The sequence below is a fragment of the Rhineura floridana genome, chromosome 3 (assembly GCF_030035675.1).
Source record: "Rhineura floridana isolate rRhiFlo1 chromosome 3, rRhiFlo1.hap2, whole genome shotgun sequence".
Classification (NCBI taxonomy): domain Eukaryota; kingdom Metazoa; phylum Chordata; class Lepidosauria; order Squamata; family Rhineuridae; genus Rhineura; species Rhineura floridana.
In genome coordinates, this window is record NC_084482.1 from 209,025,888 (window position 1) to 209,050,138 (window position 24,251).

The 24,251-nt window shown below is 43.2% G+C and overlaps 1 protein-coding gene across 1 annotated transcript in view; it reads right to left on the reverse strand.

Moving 5' to 3' along the window:
* Positions 1-2,113: 2,113 nt before the first annotated feature.
* Positions 2,114-24,251, reverse strand: part of LOC133378916 (zinc finger protein 721-like) — a 42,644-nt gene continuing 20,506 nt past the window's right edge. Inside the window, exons 6-10 of the mRNA XM_061613528.1 lie at positions 24,022-24,038; positions 21,783-21,833; positions 17,730-17,812; positions 11,135-11,261; positions 2,114-7,602 (exon numbers count right to left, since the gene is read on the reverse strand). Coding sequence (XP_061469512.1) covers positions 4,874-7,602; positions 11,135-11,261; positions 17,730-17,812; positions 21,783-21,833; positions 24,022-24,038 — 3,007 coding nt within the window. The 3' untranslated portion in view covers positions 2,114-4,873. The remainder of the gene's footprint in view (positions 7,603-11,134; positions 11,262-17,729; positions 17,813-21,782; positions 21,834-24,021; positions 24,039-24,251) is intronic.

Here is a 24,251-nt window from a genome sequence, read left to right on the forward strand (position 1 = left end):
CTTTTCTCCAGCAGCAGGAGATTATTAGCAGGTTAACCTCCCTCAGAAATTCTCTTATTCAAATGCTCTCTTTGAATAAGACTTCTTCCCTGCCACTTCTGAACTCGGGCAGAGATGGGACCACTATCCTCTCTCAATCCCGAGGGTCAGATCATAATGCTATTAATACACCTAATACCCTTAAAAAGATGACAAACCCCTTGACCTCTGATTGACAATTTTCCAGTAATACACCCCGGATTTCGGGATCCCCTCATATGGATATCCCTTACCAGAACACTTCTAGTAATGTATATTCCCCGTGTGACTTACTTAAAGTCCTCTCCTGGAACATTGCTGGCTGGTTTTCAAAATTAACATCCTCTGACTCTGCTGATTTTCTGAGAAGCTACGAGGTGATCTGCCTTCAGGAAACGTGGGCTACTAACAGCATTTACCTAAATGGTTTCTCCACAGTGGAGCTTCCAGCCAGGTCCGATACTGGGAAAGGCAGACCTAAGGCTGGGCTGGCAATTTTGATCTCTACTTCCCTTCGGATAAACTTTACAGAGTTAAGTCCTTGTGTCAATATTGCCCTTGCGGTTCTAGTAAAACTCCCGTCCATATCTCTCCTGTTGATCAATGCTTATATTCCCCCCACAGTAAATAGGAGCGACATAGAAAAAATCTGGGACAAATTGGAGAGATTCATAATGGACCTCATTAACCATTATCCAAAGGCATATCTCATCATCTCGGGGGATCTAAATGCCAGACTTGGCCCCAATAATGACGTGCTCTTTTCTTCACCCTTATGGGACGCTATCGACTCCACCAATTATTTTCCTAGCTATGAAAGAGCCTCTAAAGATCCCAAGGTAAATTTTGGTGGAATATGTCTTTCTCAGCTGGTCGCTCGCTTTAATCTGACGATCTTAAACGGAAACTTGGCCCTGGAAGACCGTGCAGAATTTACCTATGCTTCCACTCTAGGTAGTAGCGTGATTGATTATGTTTTCATTTCATCTCCCTTGTTTCCCCAGGTTTCAAACTTTGGTTTAAGTGATAGATTTGATAGTGACCATTTCCCTTTAAGCTTCAGTTTGTCCCTTAGTGATTCTGTACATATGGCCACATACACTCAATATGTTGATAGTGAATCTGGTTTAAATTACATAAGGCTCCGTTGGACGATGACAACTTCCAAGGAGATCTCATGCCTATTCTCCTCTACCCGGGGTATAAACCTCAGATCTCAAATGATCGGTGCTTGCTTGGATTCTACTCTCGATCCCTCCATCATTCTTGATGACTATCAGTTGCTTTCTTCTGCAGTATCTGAGGCTCTAAAATCTAAGCCTCTTCCTGTCACTCCTCCTTCTCAATGCCCCTCCCCGAAGTGGTTCGATAAACATTGCCTCGAGCTGAAGAAGGAACTAAGATCAATTTATAAATTTTATAGGAAAACAAACTCTCTCACACTGCCCCCGGAATATTTTACCATGAAAAGGAAATATAAGCAATTACGATAAAAAAGAGATTAGCCCTATGCAATGATTGGAAGGTTTTTCTCAATGCCTCTTTAAACAACAACTCCCAACTCTTTTGGTCTATGGTGTCCGGTGCTCTTGGCTCTTCTACTCCTTCTCATTGTCATATTGCACCATCAATCTGGGAACGACACTTTTCAGTGTTATACTCTGATGCTGATAGTCGCCCTATAGACCCGGTGACCAATTTAGACTTTTCTTCTCTTCCCCCCTGGCCCCCGGTTTCCTCTTTGGAAATCGTATCCCATATTAGAAATCTCAAGTCTGGCAAGGTACCAGGCATTGATGCCATCCCCTCGGAAGTTTTAAAATTACATATAGAGTGGTGGGGCCCCCTTCTTGCAAACTTATTTACGTATATAAATCATTCTGGCCAATTACCACACTCGTGGCTGGAGGCAGTAATTATCCCTATTTACAAAAAAGGAGATAGGAGTGATCCTTTTAACTATAGGCCTATCAGCCTTTTGTCTGTTGTGGGCAAATTATATGCCAACTTTCTCAATGCCAGATTGCTGTCATGGATCGAAGATGAGAATATTCTAGGACCCGAGCAAGCTGGCTTTAGAAAGGGGAAATCCTCGATTCATCACTGCCTTATACTACATCACCTGGCCGAGAAATATTCTGGCCCCCATGGCAACGGCTTATCGGCTGCTTTCATAGATCTTAAGGCGCTTTTGACTCAGTCTCACGCAGTAAACTCTGGTCCAAGCTATATCAAACATCAATTGATAAACGGCTGCTTTTCCTCATTACCCGTTTATATCAAACCACACTGCTTAGGGTCCGATGTGGCCCCGATGGTACCCTGACAAAACCTATTCCGGCTTTTAGCGGGGTCCGACAAGGATGTATTTTAGCTCCGACTCTATTTAATCTATTTTTAAATGATTTAAGTGAATGTTGTAAGTCAAAAAATCTCCATTCCCCTAAGTTAGCCGGCACTACATGCCCCCTCCTCTTATACGCCGATGATGCTGTCTTAATGTCCGTATCCAACATAGGCCTGAGACGCCTCATATGCGTATTTATGATCTATTGCAAGGAAAATCTTTTGACTATCAATTTTACTAAATCTAAGATAATGGTTTTTTCCCGACGCACGTCAATTCATCCTTGGAGGGTTATGGGCCACCCCTTAGAGCAAGTTAGACAATTCAAATATTTGGGGGTATTATTTCATTCATCTCTCTCTTGGTCTGCCCATATCCGCTCTGCAGTATTATCTGCGTTAAACACTTCTAAGGCCATACTACGCTTTTTCTTTACAAAGGGAGGGCGGCTTATCCCTCCGGCAATCCAGGTTTTTCAGGCCAAGATTCTCACCCAACTTCGCTATGGTGCTCCAATTTGGGTTACAGGTTTTAACGCCAAGGTCGAATCGGTTTTATCCTGCTTTTTAAGAACTATTTTTGGTATGCCCAGATGTGCCTCAGCCACTGGCCTTCGTCTGGAGGCAGGCCTTCCTTCTATTGAATGCACGGCCTGGCTATTGGCCTTTAGGTTTTGGATTAAAGTGGCCTTTGCCGACCCATCTATGGGATATTTGCATTTAATCTGGAAAGACTCGTTTACGAGTTCTTGATCCAAGACTTTCCAGGAAAAATTAAAACTCATTGGCCTCTCTCTAGATCTCCTGGCCTCTTTGGGACTGGATCAGCTAAACTGACTATTGAGCAATGCATTAAAGACATGGATCTACAATACTCCAACTCCAAAGCAAACTCTGCTTGCTCTCCTTTGTCCCTTAGTTTGAAATTTTCATTTCCTGCTCATGCGGCTTACCTGACAAATCTGACAACTCCGAAATTCCATTTACTATTCACTAGAGCAAGATTTAACTGTTTTCCGCCAAAAATTTTAGAGGGCCGTTTTCAAGGAATCCCCTTAGCAAATCGTCTATGCCCATGCCCCCTTAATGAAGTTGAATCTTTGGCCCATGTATTTTTTGTTTGTAAATTCTATTGTTCTGAACGTGATAGATTAATTTATCCTATAATTAATCGTTTCCCCAGCAGGTCTTTGGACTGGTATGTGCAATTGCTGCTGTCTGATTCTGATAAGTTCATGACCGAATCTGTTGCCAAGTTCCTTAACTTTGTCCAGATTAGGTGCTCAAACTCCTCCTCCTCTACTGCACCATATCCCGGTCTTTTAGACTTTTAAGGTTTTAACTATTGTTTTACTTATTGTATGTTTTACCTGTTTTATGTCTGCTGCTGCTCTGTCGGGTCTATGACCGCAAATAAAATTTGTTGTTGTTGTAATTAAGGAAAAGAGTAGTAAGAACTTTTTTGTGTGAAAGTAGAGAACATCACAAGACGTACTATTTAAGAATTGGTGCCTGAGTTTGCTTTTTCCCTCTTCCTTCCCTGTCCATTTTTCTTTATGTGTCATTTTTTTTTTTTAGAATGCAATCCTGCGGACAGGGACTGTCTAACTTTAATTGATTGTACGTAAACTTCTCTGGGAGCATTTTTGGCTGAACAGCAGGGTACAAATGCTATAAATAAATGTAGTGTTCTTGCACTCAGTGTAGCTTTCCCCCCCCAACAGAAACCCCAACTTTTCTGCATTCCAATTTCGCCTTTTCTCACGCCTGTTTTTCTTATTGAAGATCCAGTTCTGAATTGGTAAATGACAGGCCATGGACAAACACCTGCAGAAACAGTTTTCCATCCGTTTAGGGGATGATATGATCCTAAGCCATATCAGGCTACAAGGAGACTCACAAAAGTTACTCAGCACTGTTAAGTGAATGGAGTAACAAATCTTCCATCTTCACAATTCTTTTGGCTAATGCTTTCTCAGCATTTCTGCTTCTCGCATTCCAGAAAGAAAAAACATTTCTTCACTCCACTTCACCTTCACCATGCTCACAGGTTTGCCCCCAAAACTGAGCTCAGTAACAATCTTCACTGAAGGTTTCCTAACAGTTCTAACATTTCTAACAATTCCTTCCACTGGTATGTGCTACATGCACCTATTATGTAGCAGAGGTGTACAGAGAAGTGAATGGCAAACGTTTCCCACAAGTTTGAATGTAACTATTATACCTCTCCCATACTGAGGTTTTGATGGGTATCTAAAGTAGTGTCTACGACAGAAGGTCTTTCTTTCCACCATCTCAGCATTTTATGCTTACTCCTTTAATGTAAATGAAGAATGGCAAGCTGAATAAAGCTGTTTCCTCCTGTGAATTGTTTGATGTAAAGTAACAGAACTACTCCAACACAAGCTATTTAAACTGTAAACATAAATGTCTTGTCTCCGATAGGAGTTCTGTGATGCCAAGTAAGAGTTGTATTGTGAATGCAGTTCTTTCCACATTTTAGACATTTCTAAGGCTTCTCCGCTCTATGCATCCTTTGATGCACAGATAGACTGGAACTGTGCTTAAAGCTCTTTCCACACTCCAAGCATTTATAAGGTCGGTCCCCTGTATGAGTTCTTTGATGCAAAGTAAGGTACTCATGCCGACTGAAGTTCTTTCCACATTCCAAGCATTTATAAGGTTTGTCCCCTGTATGAGTTCTTTGATGTTTAGTAAGGGTGCAACTCACACTGAAGCTCTTTCCACACTCCAAGCATTTATAAGGTTTGTCCCCTGTATGAGTTCTTTCATGTGTACGAAGGTTGCGACTGTCACTAAAGCTCTTTCCACACTCCAAGCATTTATAAGGTTTGTCCCCTGTATGAGTTCTTTCATGTGTACGAAGGTTGCGACTGTCACTAAAGCTCTTTCCACACTCCAAGCATTTATAAGGTTTGTCCCCTGTATGAGTTCTTTCATGTATACGAAGGTTGCGACTGTCACTAAAGCTCTTTCCACACTCCAAGCATTTATAAGGTTTGTCCCCTGTATGAGTTCTTTGATGCGAAGTAAGAGACCTACTCTGACTGAAGCTCTTTCCACACTCCAAGCATTTATATGGTTTGTCCCCTGTATGAGTTCTTTGATGCAAAGTAAGGTAGTCATGCCGACTGAAGCTCTTTCCACACTCCAAGCATTTATAAGGTTTGTCCCCTGTATGAGTTCTTTCATGTGTACAAAGGTTGCGACTGTCACTAAAGCTCTTTCCACACTCCAAGCATTTATAAGGTTTGTCCCCTGTATGAGTTCTTTCATGTGTACGAAGGTTGCGACTGTCACTAAAGCTCTTTCCACACTCCAAGCATTTATAAGGTTTGTCCCCTGTATGAGTTCTTTGATGCGAAGTAAGAGACCTACTCTGACTGAAGCTCTTTCCACACTCCAAGCATTTATATGGTTTGTCCCCTGTATGAGTTCTTTGATGCAAAGTAAGGTAGTCATGCCGACTGAAGCTCTTTCTACACTCCAAGCATTTATAAGGTTTGTCCCCTGTATGAGTTCTTTGATGTTTTGTAAGGGTGCAACTCACACTGAAGCTCTTTCCACACTCCAAGCATTTATAAGGTTTGTCCCCTGTATGAGTTCTTTCATGTGTATGAAGGTTGCGACTGTCACTAAAGCTCTTTCCACACTCCAAGCATTTATAAGGTTTGTCTCCTGTATGAGTTCTTTCATGTGTACGAAGGTTGCGACTGTCACTAAAGCTCTTTCCACACTCCAAGCATTTATAAGGTTTGTCCCCTGTGTGAGTTCTTTGATGCGAAGTAAGAGACCGACTCTGACTGAAGCTCTTTCCACACTCCAAGCATTTATATGGTTTGTCCCCTGTATGAGTTCTTTGATGTTTAGTAAGGATGCAACTCACACTGAAGCTCTTTCCACACTCCAAGCATTTATAAGGTTTGTCCCCTGTATGAGATCTTTGATGCAAAGTCAGGCTGCTACTCTGACTGAAGCTCTTTCCACACTCCAAGCATTTATAAGGTTTGTCTCCTGTATGAGTTCTTTCATGTGTACGAAGGTTGCGACTGTCACTAAAGCTCTTTCCACACTCCAAGCATTTATAAGGTCTGTCCCCTGTATGAGTTCTTTGATGCGAAGTAAGAGACCTACTCCGACTGAAGCTCTTTCCACACTCCAAGCATTTATATGGTTTGTCCCCTGTATGAGTTCTTTGATGCAAAGTAAGGTAGTCATGCCGACTGAAGCTCTTTCCACACTCCAAGCATTTATAAGGTTTGTCCCCTGTATGAGTTCTTTCATGTGTACGAAGGTTGCGACTGTCACTAAAGCTCTTTCCACACTCCAAGCATTTATAAGGTTTGTCCCCTGTATGAGATCTTTGATGCAAAGTCAGGCTGCTACTCTGACTGAAGCTCTTTCCACACTCCAAGCATTTATATGGTTTGTCCCCTGTATGTGTCCTTTGATGCAGAGTTAGGTAGTCATGCCGACTGAAGCTCTTTCCACACTCCAAGCATTTGTAAGGTTTGTCCCCTGTGTGAGTTCTTTGATGCAATCTAAGGGAGCTACTGTGACTGAAGCTCTTTCCACATGCCAAGCATTTATAAGGCTTGTCTCCTGCATGAGTTCTTTGATGCAACAGAAGGTTGCTACTCTGACTGAAGCTGTTTCCATACTCCAAGGATTTATACGATTTGCCCTCTATATGACTTTTTTGATGTGAAGCAAGGTTGGCATGCTGACTGAAGCTCTTTCCACACTCAAAGCATTTATAAGGTTTCTCCCCTGTATGAATTCTTTTATGTCTTGTAAGGTAGAAATGCTTACTGAAGCTCTTTCCACACTCAAAGCATGTATGTTTGCCCAGGGTATGAGTTATTTGATGTGAAGTAAGGGAGTCACGGCAACTGAAGCTCTTTCCACATTCCAAGCATTTGTATGGTTTCTCAATTGTATGCCTTCCCTGATGTGTATTTAGAGCTTTTTGGCAACTGAAGATTTTACTGTACTCAGGAGACATACTTGTTTCCTTTAGGTGATTAGTTTCCCATTGAATTTTATATTCACCACCCTGAGAAGCTCTGGATGCATCGCCTTGTTTCTGCGTTTGTCTCCCCTCTTGTCTCTTTGTTCCATCTTGCCTCCACAATTTCTGTTCCTCCTTCTGCTCCTCAGCTCTTTCTGGTGACACTTCTGATGATTCCTCCCCAGCTATGATCTCCCAGACAGCTCCTGATGGAATAAAAAAGAAAGATGGTAAAGTGCTGTGGAGAAGTACTGTGTATATATCTGTCTAATTATGATTTATAATTTGAAAAATATTTATGGGACCTCTCTTGATGTCAGACTGTGATTGTCAAAGGTCAAGGCCTTGTATTCCTATTATGCTACAGACCTGTTTTAGCGGTAGCTGCTTTCTGACAGGTTCTGAAAAGAGAGAGACTATAGCTTTTCATATTCATAGAGAGGGCCTGGATTAGATAAATTCATTGTGATCCATCTGGGAAACAACAGTCTCTGATTGCCTAGAGGTTCTAGAGATGAAGGAAAGGTAGTTTACCAGAAAGGCAGTTGATGAGGGAGGGCTGAGGCTGAGGCCAGAGAAGGCTGAGGTGAAAGTGGAGAGTGGAGGCCTGAATATTAAGCTTGACTGATGAAGATCAGAAGAAGAGAGCCAGTGGCTGTGTTAGGCTGAGAGGCTGCCCTGTACAATGATCTTACCAGAGGAAAGCTCACAAAAGTGGGTTTTTTAATTGCCACACGTTCAACTAGAGGATATTGGAGGTCAGGGGCAGATTGTCCCCAGTAGCTGGACCAGGTTGTGGGTGAATTTGGCTGGGGTGGAGATTTATTGTCATTTATTATTATCATTTATTAATTTTATATCCCACCCTTCCTCCCAGATGGAGCCCAGGTAGATTTAGGGAATTTGGCCCTAAGGTAACAGTCACTTAGAAGCAGATGTCAGCAACAGTATCTTCTGAGTTTTTAGAAACTGACATCAAGCACAATTAAGACCCCAATGCAAATGTCAGTATTTCCATATGAACATAACATTCCTTTAAGGAACAGTCTTTGTTCATCCTATTTCCAGTGCTGCCTAAGCCTCTTCTGTGAAGCTACTAAGGGGCTTTCAAGGGATTCTATGGGAATGTTTACAGCATAAGCGGATCACAGTGAGGAACTTCAGGTTATTGTGGGAGGAAGTTCCATAGGCCCTGAAATATAAAAATTAAAGAAACACAAATACCTTAACTAATGTTTCAACAAAGTGAGGCTAAGCAAATTATTTCTATGTAGGTGGTGGAACCAGATTCCCTGTGAGTGCCAAGGAAGAAAATATACATTTGTGCAGCAAATAAAACTGAATTTATTGTTAGAGAGAATGCTAGTACTTTTAAAATAACAATTTATTTTGTTTTAATGCACCATTGAAAGAGTGAGAACAGAGACAGCCTGAGCGAGATGGATCTCAAGGAGACCTGCTTTAATCACAGAAGATGGAAGACAGGTTAGATGGGAAGGTTCTTCGCAGTCATTTCTAAACTGTGCACTGCAGGGAAATTAATTAATTAGCTGATTATATATTTTATTTTCAAAAATGTAGGCCACCTTTTAGGGTGAAACATCCTGCCAAGATGTGTTAGACACTGAAATGATTCAAACTCATTTTGTTACGTACACCACTTAGACAGCTTTGAGATTAAGCGGTCTATAAATCTTTCTTAATATAAATCATTAAATAAAATCCCAAGGAGCACATAGGAGACCCCTTCAGCTTCCATACCAGCTCATTTGGGGAACGGGAAATCTGAGCTGTCATTGGATGACAAGATGGCAGAATGCCCAAGAGCACCCAAATCCTGCTTGGACACTATTTGTCAAACAATGGGTTGGGACCCACCAATGGGCCTTGGGCCTCGGATCCATAGCTGGCCCAGTGCCTCTTCACTTGCCTCCTCTGTCTCCTAGCTGTGCCACAGCCCTTCAGATGGAACGATGCCAGCATCAGCAACTCCTTGTATGCGGCGTGAAAGAGGCCAAGATACAGAGAATTTCAGGGATGGGGAGGAGGGGAGAAAGGTCTCCCTCCTGTGAGGGGAAAGAGCCCAAAGAAGTGTTGAAGGAAATTAGAAAGTGAGATAAGAGGTTATTGTTTATTATAGACAAACAAACTGGGAAGGGAAGGGAAGTGGAGAAGAAAGGAAAGGAGTGTGGCTATAGGAGGAGGAATTGAATGTAAAAGGACCAGGGAGGGGAAATGAAAGAAACTGGCTGCATTGGGGGCAAGAGATAAGGTACCAGTTAAATGTGAAAAGAGAGAGGGAGAAGAAATTGCAGAAAATGAGTGAAAATACTTTCAGAAGCATGCGGGAGTGGGAAGGGGAAAATGTAAATGAAAAAATGTTCTCTACTTATGGCCACTGGACCCACAAATTCTGCCTAAAATTAGGATGCTAAGGCACAAAATCTCCAGACAAGTTTGTGTACTTGGCTGGAGAAATCCTGAGCTATGGGACTTGCTGTGGCAAGGGAAGTGCTGTTGCTAAGTATATAGCACATTGCAAAGATGGACTAGGCATCAGTAGAAAATGTCAGTAATTGCCAGCTAATTATGTCATATTTTGCTTCCATCTACCACCATTTTGTCCTCTGCACCTGAACCACCATTTTGAGACTGGTGGGATTCAGTAATTTTCAGTGAGCGTTGGGTATAAAAAGTTTGAGAACCCCTGTGCTAGGAAATGCTGATGGAGGACCCCTCAAATTCAACAATTATATCTGTGCCAATTTAGTCAGAATGCCCAGAGACAGAGGGGTCCCATCACACATCTGAGCATCTACCTGCTGATCTCTCCTCTTCTGAAAAGCCACAGAGTAAGAGTTCTCCTCTGAACTAGTTCCAGTTTGTCTGCATCCTTCTTAAAGTGCAGTGTTCAGAAAGTGGACGCAGTACTCAAGATGAGGCCTGTTGTTGTTATGTAAAACAACAACAGAAAGCGGCTAGCATGTAAAACCAGGGGAATAAGAGGAAGGAAAACCAAAATGCTAGAAAAATAAGTATTTATTTGTAATCCAAGCCCAACGCATTTCATCCTTTGTATTTTTAGGCCTTCATCAGGGGAATAAAGGCTGGCAAGAAGTATCTTCCAATAAGCAAACTGCTTTCACCGATGCAAACTTTGCCTCAGTGTCCCCAACTTGTAACTGTGCATTTGGTTTCTTTTTCCTAGGTGTAGAACTTTGCACTTATCTCTGTTAAATTTCATTCTGTTGTTTTCAGCCCAATGCTCCAGCCTATCAAGGTCTCTTTGAATATTGTTTCTGTCTTCCAGTTCTATCCCTCCCAATATTGTATCATCTGCAAATTTGACCTCATCACTGGCTGAACCTGGGTCTATCCAGCTCAGTACTGCGTACCCTGAATTAATTATGAGTCTCATACACCGACTCACTCCCAATAAGAGACCTGTCCAGCCACAAAAGAGACTTGAGATAAATAATTCATAGCATATGTGTCCATTTGCTATGATGGCAATTACTACCAATATCTGAGGCAATGTGGGGATCCCACATGGGGACTCAGAGTCTGTTGCACACATGTCCTAATTGTGGGCTTCCTAGAGGCATCTGGCTAGCCACTGTCAGAACAGAATCCTCAACTAGGCTGGCATTTGGCCTGATCTACCAGGGCTCTTCTTATATTCTTACGTCCAGGGCAAGTCCATCAACACCCTTCTAGTGATCTAATTGGGATCCTTACCTAGAGAAGTTACCATCTCATGAATCTCCACCATGACCTCCTTGTAAAGAGCTCTCTGGCCTGGATCCAGCAGGACCAATTCCTCCCCGGTGAAATATATGGCCACCTCCTCGAAGGTCACCGGACCCTGGAATATGAAAACAAGCACCTTTCTCATAAATACTCCCAGACAAGGTGTCAAAATCATTTACCCTCCCACCTACAATCTGAAGGGAGATGTGAAAAATGGGGATTTTTCCTTCAGAGTTCACAAAATACCAGGTCAAGATGGCATTTACTTAAGCGTAAAGTTCTTAAAGAAATCAAATGTGAAATTGCAGATCTTCTAACAAAAATATGTATCTTCCCCCTGAGATTGCCTTCCATATCTGAGGACCGCTACGTGGCCAATATAATACAAATTATTAAAAAAGGGAGCCAATGGATATCTGGGAACTTAAGAGTCCAGTTAGCTTAATACTTCCGAAAAGGGCAACCAAAATGATCAGAGCAATTCCAGTATGAGGAAAGCATACAACATAGAGGAAAAATTAGTAAGGAAGGATGTTACACCCTCTCCTGCCATCACACTGTTTGTAGCAGATGGGAATAAATTTTTATTTACCCAACACACTCTTATAGCAATGCTTCTACTAGGGATTCTCCTGTATTCCACAACCAGGATTACAGACAAGCCTCGCTTCTCCTGCCCCCCAGTTTCCAAACCTTTGTTTATGTTCAGCCAACGCTTATGCCCTTTTTGATAGATGAGCAACAGCTAGGCATGTTTGAAAATTAAACAGATTTTATTGAACAGAAAAACAAAATAAACACGATTACTTTAACTCAGTTCTTAAGTGTGTGATTACAGTTTAGTTGTACTTAGCTGAAATAGGATACTCTTCATAAGTTCCTTAAGTACTATGCTAATAACCTGTTTCACTACCATAAGATAAACCACCCAAGTCCTACCTCTAAACCAAGCAGTACCCTATCTGTAGTGAAAGCAGGGAGCCTTCCCCATCTGCTCTCACTGTCCCAGGAGTCAATTCCCGGCCTTGGGCAATTGATCCCAGCAAATTCTGGTTTGCCAAGGTTGTGCACGCTCACACCAACCCTGCAAGGTAGTAACTGCCACCACCCTTCTAGCTGGTTAGCTACTCTGGGGCGAAGGGAACCTCAGAGCCCAGTTAAACACCAGAGTTTCTCGGGACAAGAGCCTTTATGCACTCCTTGCCCCTTCTGAAGCCTCAGGCAAAACATTACTTGTTACACGGTAGTTGTAGTCGAATGGCAAGGACTGAATTTAGGAACTGACCCCCCTCTGAAGTGAACACACGTTGGTTAAAGTAATTAAAGTTTATTAAAAAGAATAAGAAAAGCATAAAAATATTACAGATAAAAATAAGAGGTACACAAAAGAAAGTTTAGCAGCAAACTGAATCCTGTTACCATACGCCCAAACAGGGTAAGGTTTGGTAAGAAATACAAGTAAGATAGTTTTTGGCACAAATCAAAATAACAAAGCTTTCTTGCCTAAGCTATACTTACAGACCATAGGATCTATAGATGAATAGCCTTCTCCCCTCAGGGAATTGCGGGTCAGGATGGAAATGGAGCCACAACAGAACATCACCTATGGGACAAGGTGGTGCTCCCAAAGTGGGACACCAAAACCCAAAGTTCTGAGCTCCTTCTTATGGAAGAAATCTTCCGCCCAGATGGAGACAATTGACCAATTAAGATTTTGTCAAAAGGATGAAAAAACTATGTTCCCACAACACCAGGCGCCTCCTCTTGGTTTCCCAAGGCAGTTCCTTGAATTTTATGGCCTTGACGGAACCAGGCCCCGTCTACTGATAACAAGGTATGAAGCTAGCTTGTAATCTCATACAGCTGGGGTTGTAAATTGCCAAGTCACAGCGATGAGGCAAACTAACATTTAACTGCTTACTGGCAGGTTACAGAAAAAGATGTCAAGGGGGGAAAAATCCCCACAAGGCTTTGGTGTACAGCCATTTTAAATGCAGGCCAGGGCAAGGCTGGCAAGCTGGCATGACACTATCCGCTCACAAACCTTTCCCTGTCTCCTAAACCTTGCCCTGTCTAACTCACAAACTAAAACCTAAATACTAAAAAAACTGCCATAACTGTCATGCACTCAAATATAAACATTCAGCTCTCAGACACTCAGCCAATCACCATACAACACCCACCCACATTCCACTCATTCCCCCCTCCCAACACTACTTACCATATACCCTCTAATACAAACAACTGACCATATATTCTCTATTATATAAGAACAAAACATTAACAATAAAACATGGAACATCACAAAGGACAAGTCAAGATAGAGATGTACATAATTATGTGTGGTACGGAGGAACTGGATACAGACATGTTTTTCTCCCTCTCTGATACTATATTCAAGGGACATCCAAAAAAGCAAAATGTTGGCCGCTTCCGGACAAACTACTTCTTCACTCAGCACAGAGTTGAACTCTGAATTCACCACCACAATTTCCAGTGATGGCTTCAAGGATTTCCCTCCACACCAAACCATCTCCTCTTCTCTCCAAGCAGCCTTCAAGTCACATTTCAATAGAATCCTCCAGAATTCCCCCCCCACCATCCCCAAGTGGGGAAAAACATTCTTAAGAGGGCCTTGGCCAAGAGAGATTAAGAAGGAAGGCTATGCTACCAAGCCAATGCCCTCCATTTAGGGTTGCCAGGTCAGAAGCATCCCAAACCCTGTGATTTCAGGGGCAGGGCCCTAGTGATGTCATGGGGCAGGGCCCTAGTGATGTCACAGGGGTGGGGCTTTCACAGGCAGTAGCCTGATAACAATATCAATTGAAGCCACACTTCCCAGTATGTGAATTCTCTTTTACCACTATAGGGCAAGAAACAAACAACAAGGTGCATCATGAGTGGGTTTAAGAGGGCTGAGCTGACTGCATGGAACCACTGTTATTGCTTCTATGGATGTAAGAGAGTGAGGCAAATGAAATGCAAATAGACAAAGAAAAAGAAAAAACAGTGATGATTTCCTAAATGCAATACCATACCAACCACAACAAGATTCCTATGAGTAAGGCAGAAAACTCAGCATCCCACAACCAGTCAGAGTTCCTGGCCAAAAACCAAAACTAAAAAAACCTGGCAACCAGTCAGCCAAGGTCACAGAAATCCACATGCAGCACAACCTGACCCAGGGGCTTCAGCTAGTGCACACTGTGGAGGCACGATTGCTGGCATGAGTGAGACCCTGTCAGCACATAACCTCTGCTCTGAACTCTGTACTGGTTGTTGATTTGCTACAAGGCCAAGTTCAAGGTGTGTTTTCCATGTTATGGGTGCCACATAGTACTTGTTCTGCTCTTGTAAGAAATCAGTCCTTTAGTGTGGCAGCACCTATGCTTTGGAACTCCCTGCCTGTTGACATTAGGCAGGCACCTTCAATGTATTCTTTTCAGCACTTGCTAAAAACATTTTTTGTTTAGGCAAGTCTACCCAGGCGTGTAGAAGCTATTATGCTTTGTATCTGTTTTTAACTCATTGTTGGTTTCATTATTTCAGATGTTTTTAAATACCTGTTTTTAACTGTTTTTGCCAATAATTTTATTGTTTTAATTCCTTCTGTAAACTGCTTTGAGGTTTTTTTTACAATAAAGTGCTATATCAATAATGTAAGTAAAATACATAAATTTCAGAATCACTGTGGCCCTTGGGTCTCTTTCCTCTTTTAGAAACAAAGGAATCTGCCTTATACTGACTCAGGCCATTTGGTACTACCTAGCTCAGTGCTGATGGCATGGACTAGCATTGGCTCTCCAGGATTCCAGGCATTAGTCTTTCCAGAGATTGGATTTTGGACCTTTGCATGCAAAGCATATGCCCTACCACTGAGCTATAGCACTTCCCCTGTTTAAAAAATACCTTTTAAAATTGCTGTTTTCAATTCACTAACGAATACACAATATACCTAGGACAGATCCACATCATGCATTTAAAGCACATTCAGCATACATTGGGTGGGAACTGTATCTGTGAGTGGGAAACTACACTTCCTAGGATTCTTTGGGGGACGTCATGTGCTTTAAATGCAAGTTGGATGTGCTTTAAATGTATTATGTGGATCTGCATTACTTCATAAACTTTGCCTGCATATAAATCATTTTAATTATTTTTCTAAATGGATATCAGCTACAAAGTTTACTTGGTGATCATGGGCTACTTACCATCTCTCAGCCTAATCTGCCCTTCAGAGTGAAAACAATAGAGGGGGACCATGACCACCCCAAGCAAGAAAGGCGCACTTAAAGTGTAGAGAAATAATAATGTACAACTATAGTGTGAAATCAGATATGTATCAAGACATAGTATGAAGAAATATTTATATAAGCATGAATGTCAAAAATGTTTACTATTTATATAGCCTGTAAAGATATTTATAGTGCAATCCTATGCATGTTTACTCAGAAGCAAGTCCCAATGTATTCAATGAGGCTTACTCAAACAGGGAAGCGTGCACAGGACTGCAACCTCAAATGATAAGGAACTTCACTCACTCAACCCAAAATTCAGAATCATGTCACTCGAAGCTGTTTTGCAACTGTTTTATGGCTATTGGATTTTAAATTGATTTATTTCTTGTTGTAAGGCACCTTGGTTTCTAACCCTATCTCTCAGGGTTGTCGGAAACATTCCATATCATCCGGAGCTTTGGAGTGCATTGCCATCAGTATGCTGATGACACGCAGCTCTATTTCTCCTTTTCATCTTCTTCAGGTGAGGCTGTCAATGTGCTGAACCGGTGCCTGGCTGCGACAATGGACTGGATGAGGGCTAATAAACTGAGGCTCAATCCAGACAAGACTGAGATGCTGCTAGCGGGTGGTTCTTCTGACCGGATGGTGGATGTCCAACCTGTCCTGGATGGGGTTGCACTCCCCCTGAAGGAGCAGGTTCGTAGCTTGGGGGTTCTCCTAGAATCATCTCTGTCACTTGAGTCTCAGGTAGCCTCAGTGGCACAGAGTGCCTTCTACCAACTTCGGTTGGTGGCCCAACTACCTCCCTATCTGGACAGGGATAACCTGGCTTCAGTTGTCCATGCTCTGGTAACCTCTAAATTAGATTACTGCAATGCACTCTACGTGGGGCTGCCTTTGAAGACGGTTCGGAAACTGCAGCTTGTGCAAAATGCAGCGGCCAGATTGGTAACAGGGACCAGATGGTCCAAACATATAAAACCGATTCTGGCCTGCTTGCACTGGCTGCCTTTATGTTTCTGAGCTCAATTCAAGCTGCTGGTATTTATAAAGCCTTACACAGCTTGGGACCACAATACCTGATGGAACGCCTCTCCTGATACGAACCCACCCATACACTACGTTCAAGATCAAAGGCCCTCCTCCGGGTGCATACTCCGAGGGAAGCTCGGAGGGTGGCAACAAGGGAGAGGGCCTTCTCAGTGGTGGCCCCCAAATTATGGAATGATCTTGCTGACGAGGTGCACCTGGCGCCAACACTGTTATCTTTTCGGTGCCAGGTCAAGACTTTCCTCTTCTCCCAGGCATTTTAGCATGTGTTCTATATTGTTTTAAATTTTTTAATTGTGTTTTAAATTCTTTTTTAAAAGATGTATTTTAAACTGTATTTGTTTTTAGTTATTGTAAACCACCCAGAGAGCTTCAGCTATGGGGCGGTATACAAGTTTAATAAATAAATAAATATACACACACTAGAGTTGTAAAAATACATACACCCTATATAACAGTTTATTGTCAAAACCAGTTGATCATTGTAGAACTTTTTTTTTTAAAAAAATCAGTATTAGTTTCCTACCAAATAAAGGTAGTGACACCTAAGTAAGCCCTGCCTTCTTGCTTAAAAAAAAAAGGATTGGAGGGGGAGAAAAAGTTTTACAACACAATCCTTTGCTATGTTCACTTAAATGTCCTATTGATTTACAGCACAATCCTAATCATATCTACTCAAAATTAAGTCTATTAAATTCAGTGGGGTTTACTCCCAGGTATGTGGGATTAGCATTGAAGCTTTATTCCCAGAAATGTGGGTATAGGATAAAAGCTTCATATTTGGAAGGTTTTCAAAACAGGCTATGAGTTAGACAAATAAACTGCCCTCTTCAACAGCCCAGGAAAATTTAAACTTGTTTGACTCCTTATAATTAGAAAAGTATAATACATTGTAATAACATGTACACTTTTTCAAATTTCTGATCAAAAATTATTTGAAAGATAAAATGTATAATATGCTATTTTTGCAAGTAATTTTAAAAAACGTGCATGTACTCTTTTATTATAATCATAATAATTGCAGTTGTTTACTGTGTATGCCTACCAAGATCCTGTTGTAGATTAGTTAGGGCCAGTAGTTAGCATAGTCAGGTCTATGAAGCGCACTGCTTTTGATGTAACCATTACTCTAATAAAACAAGAATTTATTCCAGTTTCGCCTCCGTCTCGTGTATCGCACTCTGGGCAGGACAGGGATAGAGTACAGAAAAAGGCACTCAAGAAAACCCAAGAAATAACAAGGACCCCCTCCAGCTGTCCCCATCTTGTCTCCCTGATGATCTCTCCCCTACCTGTGCTGGCTGCATGGGGGCTACATCTTCTCCGGTGTAAAAGCGGGAGGATCCTGAGAGTCGCTCTAATGCCATTTCACAGCCTGCAAAGGGTGAAAAGGTGGCCCAATTATCACCTATGTAGTACAGAAACCCTTCATGCGAAGATTGAAAATGAAATTGTTAAACTGCCCCAACAGGAGAGGGTGGTGACCACACAGGTCCCAAGAGGCTAAAATGTTTTTTTAAGTGATTCATTTTAAATCAGTCAGGAGAAGACCAGTGAATGCATTTCAGCTTATGAAAGATATGAGCATAATCAAATCATCTGCACATTGCTCATGAATGAAGGGAAGGGAAAAATAAGGAACAGGAGGTTAAAAATTAACTACAACTTAACTGTTGCTGAATCCTCTATTGGCCCACCTAAACTCCACCAGCCCTCTAAGCAAAGCTGCCTACATTCTCTCAGCTATCCTAACTACATGGCCATTTGATGGAAGGTAAGAACAATGCTCTTGCAGCTCCCTTTCCGTTGCGGAATCAGCAAGCCTCCTTTCTCTCTTCCGTTGCCCTTTGCTTGATAGCCCCTTTCTCCCCACACCCCACCTGCAAAAAAAAATCCTCCACCCCTCCTGGCCTTGCCATCTCACCTCTCGATTGTATACTTAAAATCATCCTTCTTTTTAAATGATTTCTTAAAAAAGGATGCACCTCCCCGTCTGACTGCCGCTTCTCCTCCCTTCAAAATGGAACTCACACCCCCAAAGCCAACCTTGTCTCCTTCTCAGCCTGAGATGGTTCTCTTCCCTCCCCCCACCCCGACATCACCCCCACAAAACCCGTCTTAAGATGCTGTTGACAACCAGGCCCACCCACTTGCTGAACGCACAAAGGGCCAAGTTGAGGGCTCTTTTTCTCCTGCTGCTTTCAGGGAAGGCCACCTCTACCACAACACAGGAAATTATCTGATATTTTGAAGAGCTCTTTTACCTCTTCCTAGGAGGGAGGGGAGGGGATTTTTAGTGGCCTTAATTCTGGGGGGGGGGTATTTTTCATATGCGGTGGAAATGCAGACTGGCCAAGAGATACTGGAAGAAGATAAATGACAATTTCGTAAGAATTCTGGGTTATGAGGTTCAGTTACATCCACTGATGCTTTTATTGAATTATTTAAGAGAGTTCAATAAAAAAGGAATATAAAGGAATGGTGTCTTATTGATTAACAGCTGCAAGAATCTTATAGGCAAGGAAATGGAAACTGGCTACAGTTCCAACGGTCACAGAATGGTATAGTAAAATACCGAACTATGGAATTTTGTCTTATTATATTAGAAGTAGAGGGCAAAATTACAGTCAAAATTTTTTGATGTTACAATGGAATAAATGTGTGGACTATTGTAGAGTCAATGGTCTACTCCCAAGTTCTACATATGAATTCTTGGTGTTTTGAATGAGACCAATGGTTTGGATATTTTGAATTCACAGTGATCTATTTGTTTGTCTCCAGTGTATTATATTTATGTTTATGGAAGAATTGGAAATTTATTATTATTATTAAAATAATTGTACTGGCTATCCATTACCTACCGGGCCAAGTGCAAAGTTCTAATTTTGGTGTACAAAGCCTTATACAGCTTGGGACCAGGATACGGTAGGGCCCTGCTTTACGGCTCTTCGCTTTACAGAGATTCACCAATACAGCGGTCTCAATTAGACGCAATTAGACTAAAGCCCCACTCATACAGTGCTTGTTCCACTTTTACGGAAGTTTTCGGGCATCGCACCCCATTCTATTCAATGAGTTCTGCTTTTCAGTGGTTTTTGCTTTACAGCGGGGTGGAACGTAACCTGCCGTATGAGTGAGGCCCTACTGTACATGATACTGTAGATCATCTTACCCCTTATATACCCAGTCGAACACTGTGCTCTGCAAGTGAGGGCCTCCTGCAGATACTATGTTGTGTGGAGGTCCATTCCACACAACACAAGAAACAGACCTTTAGTGTTGTGGCACCTACCCTTTGGAATTCCCTGCCCTTAAATATTAGACAGGCACCTTCTCTGTTATCTTGTCAGCGCCTACTGAAGACCTTCCTCTTTCAACAAGCCTTTTAACTAGAGACCTTATCCCAATCTGCGACTGTTTAGGAACTGCTTTTTTAGATGTTTTTAAAGCTTTTTTAAAAAATATGTTTTTAAAGATGCTTTGTTTTAATATGTTTTAAAGATGCTTTGTTTTAATATGTTTTAAAGTCTTTTGTTTTTAAGATGGTTGAGAGTGTTTTTGTTTGCCACCCTGGGCTCCTTCTAGGAAGAAGGGAAGGATATAAATTTAATAGATAAATAATAATAAAATAAAAAGGAAGCAAATAGAGACCAATTGCCATTTGACTTTGGGAGTGGGCCCTAATAAATCAGTAGTACCCGCACACATAGATAGAATATTGATAATGGCACCCAATAAGTCCCTGGTGGGCTCTGAAAATTTTACCAAGGGAATGCTCTGTGAAGGAACACTCAGCGACATTATTATAATGAGGTGTTGCGCCCCAGGCACAACAGGAGTTAACTCAGGGAGAGGGAGGGGAGTCAGATGAGGATGAGGTCCCTAGGAGCATTGAAGGAAGGGAGAGCGCAGTCAGCCCGCAGACTCCATCTGCCAGCTGCCCCATCGAGGCAGTTCCCGCTCCGCCTGCAAGCCCCCCACCTGAGCTGCTGGGAAGCGATCCCTTGTGCATGCCAACCACTACCCTGCAGGAATCCCCGCCTGGCACTTCAAACGCTTCCCCACCAACCAGCTTCCTGCTCCCTGAAGCCGAGCTGTCACCTAATGAAGCCCTGCTGTCAGATGGGTCATCAGAGACTCACTCCCCCCCTCACCCCACGCGAGACGACGCGAGAAAAGGGACCTTGAGAGGGTGGAACTTCGGAGGAGCCGTCGGTTACAGGCGAAGACCTTCCCTATTTAAGCAGGTGCCCGCCCAGGCACTAGTGCCGATTCAACTCTCCCCATACGCTGCAGAGACTGATTAGGTAGCTTAGCTAGGGAAGTAGTGAGCTACAGTAGGCAGGTTTATGAAGCACACTGCTTTGGGTGTAAGCATCACTCTAATAAAACGGGAATTGATTCAAGTTTCGCCTCCGTCTCATGCCTCGGGCTCTGAGCAGGACATGAGGAGAAAGAGGGAAGTAATGGCCACGAGAACTAGTCACACTATCTGCATGCATATAACAAACGTGTATAAGGTGGAGCAGGACTGTGTTGGTAAGCCTTGTCTTGGTTGTGTCTACTATGTACCTGTGCACATACAAACTGTGCACATAGAACTTTTAAAGACAAAGAAGACCTCTTGGAGGCTGGGCCTGGCAACCAAGAGGTCTTTTGTATCTTTAAAAGTTGGGCAGGGGGAAGGGAGAATCCCACCTTGTGGTTTTTGCCATTACAGTGTTGCAAGAACACCTGCACTTGGCTGACTTTCTCTTCTCCTAAAGATACAGGATCAGTCTCAGGCCCTGAACCTGGCAACCCTAGCCACAACACACAGCAGCTTGGGTGCGGGGAGGAGATAGATGGGGTCCAGCAGTAGACACAGCTGGGATCCACGGGGCAGGAGTGCATCCTCAAACCTGGAGTCTGCTGTAGGGGGCGCTTAAAGGAGGGGTCCTTGCTTTCTTCCAATATCCCCCTCCTCCCTACTCACCACCCCAAATTGTGCACCTGGATCTCTGGGATCCCTCTATGCAGCTCCTCCCCAACATTTCAGCAAGCAAAGAGACTCACCCGCTCACTCACTGCATTTGTTCTGATTTGACAGGAAAAGGAAGTCCCTCTTTGACAATCTCCCCTTCTGCTCTAGGAATGGCTACTCCTTTGTTGTTGTTGTTCTTAACCATTGAAGAGCAGAGTGGCTGAAGCCTTTTGGCTGCTTCAGGCAGTCAGCAAAGGGAGGTGGTCAGCAAGTTTCTGGACTGTTGTCACTCCTTCGTATTAAAAACAAAAGTCCCATGCATGTAAAAAAAAAAAAGACTCTCAGGGAATAGTTTAGGCTATTGTAAACCCCCTTTCTTTACCTGTTAGATTTCTGTGTGCAGGGCCTTTTTCTGTTGACTTGTACGGATAAACTTTTCACTCTGAAACAAGCCACCTCCTTGCCTTCCAAAGTGATTCAGTCCAGAAACAGTTTCCCCAGCTAAGCCGCTCCTTCTCTGAATGAGGTCACTGTGCTGATCATCAACAGTGCACTCCTAAGATGTGTAAACATCCTGCAAGCAAATCCAGATGAAAGCTTGTTGTCATATCCCCAGCCCATGAACAAATCAGAACAATCAGAACAAATGCTCAATAAAGACCTGAGAGAGTCTTAACTCTCCTCCTTCATAAGTGTGCTTTAAGGCAGCATCCGAAAAGCAGAAGGTCCCAGGTTGAAAAGCACTATCCAAATAGCATAAAATGACAGGCAACAGGCAGAAAGATCATGAAGCAGTCCACCAGATCATCAGCAATTTTCAAGTGGTCCCTGGGGAAAAAAGGTTTGGGAACCACAGATATAATGGGAGGCAGGAAAAAGTAAGTGGGCAAAGACTGCAGGTGCAATGCCGAGGTGCCGTCTCAGCAAAAACTGACGCCAGTCCTAGTGGGTAAGCCCCATTCAACAGGGTGGGATTTACTTCTGAGTAAACATGCACAGGATTGCAAGGTGGGGAGAGCCACAAATCCCCCCTCCCTCAACCCCAGCTTAGCCCTTTCCTACTTTAAAGTTGTCAATGAGGACACTGAACTTGTCAAGGATTATCAATACCTTGGCACAGTCATTAACCAAAACGGAGACAATAGTCAAGAAATTAGGCTAGGACTGGGGAGGGCAGCTATTGGAGAACTCACATGCAAATATGTATCACTGAACACTAAAGTCAGGATCATTCAGTCCATGGTATTCCCCATCTCTATGTATGGATGTGAAAGTTGGACAGTGAAAAAAATGGATAAGAGAAAAATCAGCTTATTTGAAATGTGGTGTTGGAGGAGAACTTTGCGCATACCATGGACTGCGAAAAAGACAAAGAATTGGATGTTAGAAAAAATTAAACCAGAACTATCACTAGAAGCTAAAATGAGGCTATCATACTTTGGACACATAATGAGAAGACAGGATTCACTAGAAAAGAGAATAATGCTGGGAAAAACAGAAGGGAGTAGAAAAAGAGGAAGAACAAACAAGAGATGGATTGATTCCATAAAGGAAGCCGCAGACCTGAACTTACAAGATCTGAACAGGGCAGTTTACAATAGATGTTACTGTAGGTTGCTGATTCATAGGGTTGCCATAAGTCGTAATTGACTTGAAGGCACATAACAACAAAAACCTTGAAACGCAATCATCTAGTTCAGTATTGTCTGCCCTGACTGGCAGCAGCTCTCCAAGATTTCAGGCAGGGGGTCTTTCCCAGAAATGTCGGCAATCGAACCTGGGCCCTTCTGCATCCAAGGAGGTGCTCTTCTAATGAGCTTTGTTTCGTTCCCCAAATGGTGAGCCCCCATTCAAAAGAGCCACCACCTGTCCACTGCTGAAGTGTATCCAGGGGGTGGAAGGTGGTGAGCAGCCTCGATGTCAAAGCAGGGGCAGAGAAAGGGCGGACCTTGGCCTTGCTGGAGGCAGGTGTTCATGGGGGCCATTACTGGCCCTGGGCTCACAGCCCCTCAAAAGTCTGGTGCCAGCCCTAGACCAACCCTTCTCATAACATCAGAGGAACCTGGCTGCTGGGTCAGGCCAAGAGCCCAGCATCATGCCCTCAGTGGCCAATCAGAGGCCCCACTGGGAAGCCTGAAAGCAGGCCTTGAGGGCAACAGCAACACTCACCCCCAAATGACATTCCCAGCAACTGGTATTCAGAGACATTTCCTGCCTCCGACAGTGGAGGGAGCAACAGAGCCATCGTGGCCAGCAGCCATTGAGCCTCTAGAAACGTGTGCAACCCGCTTTGAAAGCCATCCAAGTTGGCGGGCATAGAATCATAGAATAGTGGAGTTGGAAGGGGCCTATAAGGCCATCAAGTCCAACCCTCTTTGGCATTCCAAAGTGCAGCCGCTGTTCCCATCTGCCCTATGCAAGGTGGCTTACTCTGCACCAAGACAGCCCCCCACTCAAAATCTGGAGGTTGCAAGAAAACCAGGCAATGGAAGCAATGGAGTTTGGGCTCTGTTTTGCATGACATTGGATTGGAGTTGATTGCACAAAGAAGCCCTCAGGTTCTTAAAAGGGGTGGAGCCTGGGAGTTTATTCCCCCCCCTCCTCCGTCCCGCTTTCCCTACCTTCTTTGCGAAGGAAACTGACCGGGGCCGGAACAGGGAGGTGCAACGACCAGAGACTCAGAAAAGCGGTGGAAGACATGCAGCCTTCCGGTCCTCATTCGGAGGCTGGAACTGGTTTCATCGCCGTCATACCTCTTTCATCCCCCCTCCTTGTGTTTCTTTGGACCTGCACCCTTCCGTATTGCTGCTCTCGTTTGGGAACCGGAATGTTTCGGAATCTAAGGACCACC